Below are 6,000 nucleotides of genomic sequence, written 5' to 3'. Positions count from 1 at the left end.
GCACATCCTTTCTTAAATAAGGAGACAAAAACTGCCCACAGTACTCCAAGTGAGGTCTCAATAGCGCCTTATAGAGCTTCAACATCACATCCCTGCTCCTATACTCTATTCCTCTAGAAATGAATGCCAACATTGCATTCGCCTTCTTCACTACTGACTCAACCTGGAGGTTAACCTTAAGGGTATCCTGTATGAGGACTCCCAAGTCCCATTACATCTCAGAACTTTGAATTCTTTCCCCATGGTCATGTGAAGCCATGGGAGCAGGTGGTGGATGTTCATATGAGCAGTTGGTGCATATCACAAGTCCTGGTTATGTGACCACTGACACCAGGTAGACAACCTCAGAAGAGTATTGATCATGGCTGGGGTCACCTATCTTATAAAGACACTGCCCAGAAGACGATGGCCAATGACCTGTCATGTTCATGGAAAGACCATGATCACCCACGTCATACAACATGGCACAATTCAAACTATTGGTTTAATCATATCTCACACACATAATTAAGAACTTGGAGAACTTCTAAAGATAGTTAGGTACTATAAGGAAATATTTTTTTAAATACACATTGAACAGAGGGATGAATAAACAAAGACAGCAATGCATTACAATTACTGTACAAAATTTTATTACAGAATTAAAAGTTCATAGTTTCCAATTTAAAATACATATGCTATAGGTTTTCATTTTGCAAAATCCCCAACATGAAATTAACAAAATTAAAGTTTTATTTTTATTTTTCCCTGTATCCTGCACAATGATTCTCAAATTCTACACATTTTGTGTTTAAATACTGTGTTTCACATCCAATTATACTGGACAACAAAGAATTTGCTTCCTGAATAACTTTTGGGTGTATCTTATGGAGTTTGGGCTGCTAATCATGAAAACCATCATGAAATTTCCCTATCATGACCCATTTTTTTGAAATCGCCTTTGTTGCTTCAATTCATAATTCAAGTCAGAATAACTGATGCCGAAATTAAGGAAGACATTTTTGTTGATCCACAAATCAAATGGGTCATCAATGACAGGCAATTCAAAGAATTTCTAATGGGACCGGTGAAAATCGCATGGAAGACATCCAAGGATGTTCTTGAAAATCTTATTGCAGCTATTGAGCACCAAACTACATGCAGTTGGTTGACAACATGCTTCAAGCATACAAAACCATGAAGTGCAACATGTCACTAAGGATTTATTTTCTGCATTCCCATTTAGATTTCTTCCCTGCAAATCTTGGGGCTGTCAGTGATGAGCATGGTGGAAGGTTTCACCAGAACATTGCAGTCAAGGAGAAACAGTATCAGGGCAACTGGAATCCATCAATGCCGGCTGATTATTGTTGGATGTGTAAATGGAAAGCCTCAGACACTGAGTACAAACAAAAACCATCAACAAAACATTTTCAACTTAGTTGAACTATTGCAAAGCGTCAGTACTGTTATGCAATTAAACACATTATATTCAACAAAAGTTAATTTCTTGTTTCTTCAAATTACAAGTAGGCCGAAATTATCTTTGTGTTCAGCTACAAGTGGTCTATCATAATAAAAAAAAATTCTGGGGAAGCAAGACTTTTGAAAAAAATATTTTTGTCCAGTATTATCAGGGTATTAAGGATATTATTTCTGTAGGATACGTTATTGATCACATTGTCAATACTAATTGTCCTTAACATTGTGCTTTGATGTATTTGTATAAGGGTTACCATTTTTCAGTCCAAGAACATTGCACGAACACAAAATTGAAAGTTTGAAACAGAGCATGCTGGAATACAGAAGGGACAAGATAATCATGCATCAATTACATGTCAGTTCATATCTTTCTCTACTGACCGTTAACAACATGCGCTAGCTGTAAAAACATTCTCTGTCCAATGAAGTTGTGACTAATGTTTTTATGCAGACTTTGCTTTATCCCCTCCCACCTCCAGAAAAGTTGTAATCTGCAGAAAAAAATTAACCAGTGAAAAATCTGCAGCACGTCCTTTATGCCCCCCTTCTCAAAAAAAAAGTAGAGGAATTTTACATAGTACAAATGCAAAGTAATTCATGCAGTAAATTATTAGAAGGGTTACAAATTAGCTCTTCAGGGATTTCCTGAGCCACTGGAACAGCTCATCTTCTAACTGTTCATGCCACCAAACATTTGCTTCCACTATTGAAATAGCTTCTGTAAATGAGACGTTTTCTTCCTTTCTCAGGTTCTTTACAAACGTGTAAAGCTGTAAAATTGGAAGCATGTTTTTGAATTGCACAAAAAAACTTGCTGAGACAAACAAGCAACACACATCAAAGTTGCTGGTGAACGCAGCAGGCCAGGCAGCATCTCTAGGAAGAGGTACAGTCGACGTTTCAGGCCGAGACCCTTCGTCAGGACTAACTGAAGAAAGAGCTAGTAAGAGATTTAAAAGTGGGAGGGGGAGGCAAACAAGCTCACTTTGAGATGTTGAAGTAGAAGAGTATAGCACAGGATCAGGCCCTTCAGCTGACAATGTTGTACTGAAACAGCTAAAAAAACAAATCAAGTGCACTCAAACTCGAATCCCTCCTACCTACACAAAGTCCACATCCCTCCATCTCCCTACATCCATGTGCCTATCTAACCATCTCTTAAGAGCCTGTAACGTATTTGCCTCTACCGCCAGACCAGGCAGCGCGTTCCAGGTGTCCACCACTCTGAGTAAAAAAAACTTGCCCCTCACATCCCCTTCAAAACCACCCACCCCCTCATCTTTAATACACGCCCTCTGGTATTAGACATTTCAACCCTGGGAAACAGATACTCTCTGTCCACTCTATCTATGCCTCTCATAATTTTATAAACCGTTCATTGATTCTGTTATGGTTATTATTCTACAGATGTGTTGAGTATGCCCACAAGCAAATGAACCTCAAGGTTGTATGTGATGACAGACATGCACCTTCTAGAATCAGATCTCCCCCCAGCCTCTGCTGCTCCAGGGAAAACCAGCCAAGTTTATCCAACCTCTCATGATATGCTTGATATGCAATGTACTGTACCGTATATGCATTGAAAAAAGTTCAAAACAAACTTATTACAGGTAAAAGGAATTACAGAGGCATGAGAGAGGAGCTTGCCCAGGTGGATTGGAGGAGGATAGACAATAGACAATAGGTGCGGGAGTAGGCCATTCGGCCCTTCGAGCCAGCACCGCCATTCACTGTGATCATGGCTGATCATCCACAATCAGGACCCCGTTCCTGCCTTCTCTCCATATCCCTCGACTCCGCAATCATTAAGAGCTCTATCTAACTCTTTCTAGAAAGAATCCAGAGAATTGGCCTCCACTGCCTTCTGAGGCAGAGCATTCCACAGACCCACAACTCTCTGGGTGAAAAAGCTTTTCCTCAACTCCGTTCTAAATGACCTACCCCTTATTCTCAAATTGTGGCCTCCGGTTCTGGACTCCCCCAACATCGGGAACATGTTTCCTGCCTCCAGCGTGTCCAATCCCTTAATAATCTTGTATGTTTCAATCAGATCCCCTCTCATCCTTCTAAATTCCAGTGTATACATAGAACCATAGAAACATAGAAAATAGATGCAGGAGTAGGCCATTCGGCCCTTCGAGCCCGCACCGCTATTCAGTATGATCATGGCTGATCATCCAACTCAGAACCCTGTACCTGCCTTCTCTCCATACCCCTGATTCCTTTAGCCACAAAGGCCATATCTAACTCCCTCTTAAATATAGCCAATGAACTGGCCTCAACTGTTTCCTGTGGCAGAGAATTCCACAGATTCACCACTCTCTGTGTGAAGAAGTTTTTCCTCATCTCGGTTCTAAAAGGTTTCCCCTTTATCCTCAAACTGTAACCCCTCGTTCTGGACTTCCCCAACATCGGGAACAATTTTCCTGCATCTAGCCTGTCCAATCCCTTTAGAATTTTATACGTTTCAATCAGATCTCCCCTTAATCTTCTAAATTCCAGAGAGTACAAGCCTAGTCGATCCAGTCTTTCATTATATGAAAGTCCTGCCATCCCAGGAATCAATCTGGTGAACCTTCTTTGTACTCCCTCTATGGCAAGAATGTCTTTCCTCAGATTAGGGGACCAAAACTGCACACAATACTCCAGGTGTGGTCTCACCAAGGCCTTGTACAACTGCAGTAGTACCTCCCTGCTCCTGTACTCGAATCCTCTTGCTGTGAATGCCAGCATACCATTCGCCTTTTTCACCGCCTGCTGTACCTGCATGCCCACTTTCAATGACTGGTGTACAATGACACCCAGGTCTCATTGCACCTCCCCTTTTCCTAATTAGCCACCATTCAGATAATAATCTGTTTTCCTGTTCTTGCCACCGAAGTGGATAACATCACATTTATCCACATTAAATTGCATCTGCCATGAATTTGCCCACTCACCTAACTTATCCAAGTCACCCTTCATCCTCTTAGCATCCTCCTCACAGCTAACAGTGCCGCCCAGCTTTGTGTCATCCGCAAACTTGGAGGTGCTGCAGTTAATTCCCTCGTCTAAGTCATTAATATATATTGTAAACAACTGGGGTCCCAGCACTGAGCCTTGCTGTACCCCGCTAGTCACTGCCTGCCATTCTGAAAAGGTCCCGTTTATTCCCACTCTTTGCTTCCTGTCTGCCAACCAATTTTCTATCCACATCAATACCATCCCCTCAATACTGTGTGCTTTAAGTTTGCACACTAATCTCCTGTGTGGGACCTTGTCAAAAGCCTTTTGAAAATCCAAATATACCACATCCACTGGTTCTCCCCTATCCACTCTACTAGTTACATCCTCAAAAAATTCTATAAGATTCGTCAGACATGATTTTCCTTTCACAAATCCATGCTGACTTTGATTTCACCGCTTTCCAAATGTGCTGTTATCACATCTTTGATAACTGACTCCAGCATTTTCCCCACCACTGATGTCAGGCTTACCGGTCTATAATTCCCCGGTTTCTCTCTCCCTCCTTTTTTAAAAAGCAGGGTCACATTAGCCACCCTCCAATCCTCAGGAACTAATCCAGAATCTAAAGAGTTTTGAAAAATTATCACTAATGCATCCACTATTTCTTGGGCTACTTCCTTAAGCACTCTGGGATGCAGACCATCTGGCCCTGGGGATTTATCTGCCTTTAATCTCTTCAATTTACCTAACACCACTTCCCTACTAACATGTATTTCCCTCGGTTCCTCCATCTCACTGGACCCTTGGTCCCCTACTATTTCCGGAAGATTATTTATGTCCTCCTTAGTGAAGACAGAACCAAAGTAATTATTCAATTGGTCTGCCATGTCCTTGTTCCCCATGATCAATTCACCTGTTTCTGACTGTAAGGGACCTACATTTGTCTTAACCAATCTTTTTCTTTTCACATATCTATAAAAGCTTTTACAGTCAATTTTTATGTTTCCTGCCAGCTTTCTCTCATAATCTTTTTTCCCTTTCCTAATTAAGCCCTTTGTCCTCCTCTGCTGGACTCTGAATTTCTCCCAGTCCTCAGGTGTGCTGCTTTTTCTGGCTAATTTGTATGTTTCTTCTTTATAATTGATACTATCCCTAATTTCCCTCGTCAGCCACGGGTGCACTACTTTCCCTGGTTTATTCTTTTGCCAAACTGGGATGAACAATTGTTGTAGTTCATCCATGCGATCTTTAAATGCTTGCCATTGCATATCCACTGTCAACCCTTTAAGTATCATTTGCCAGTCTATCTTAGCTAATTCACATCTCATACCTTCAAAGTTACCCTTCTTTAAGTTCAGAACCTTTGTTTCTGAATTAACTATGTCACTCTCCACCTTAATGAAGAATTCCAGCATATTATAGTCACTCTTACCCAAGGGGCCTCGCACGACAAGATTGCTAACTAACCCTTCGTCATTGCTCAATACCCAGTCCAGAATAGCCTGCTCTCTAGTTGGTTCCTTGACCATGTTGGTTCAGAAAACTATCCCGCATACATTCCAAGAAATCCTCTTCCTCAGCAGCCTTACCAAT

At 41.3% G+C, this 6,000-nt stretch overlaps 1 protein-coding gene across 4 annotated transcripts in view; it reads right to left on the bottom strand.

The window, feature by feature from the left end:
- Positions 1-596: 596 nt before the first annotated feature.
- Positions 597-6,000, bottom strand: part of LOC134351501 (thyrotropin-releasing hormone-degrading ectoenzyme-like) — a 152,425-nt gene continuing 147,021 nt past the window's right edge. For all 4 annotated transcript variants that reach the window (XM_063057731.1, XM_063057729.1, XM_063057728.1 and 1 more), the window contains one exon: positions 597-2,231. In XM_063057731.1, the coding sequence (XP_062913801.1) occupies positions 2,088-2,231 (144 nt within the window). In that variant the 3' untranslated portion in view covers positions 597-2,087. The remainder of the gene's footprint in view (positions 2,232-6,000) is intronic.

Source organism: Mobula hypostoma, chromosome 9 (assembly GCF_963921235.1).
Source record: "Mobula hypostoma chromosome 9, sMobHyp1.1, whole genome shotgun sequence".
NCBI lineage: Eukaryota > Metazoa > Chordata > Chondrichthyes > Myliobatiformes > Myliobatidae > Mobula > Mobula hypostoma.
The sequence above is the reverse complement of the archived record's forward strand: the minus strand, read 5'-3'. Positions and strand labels throughout refer to the sequence as shown.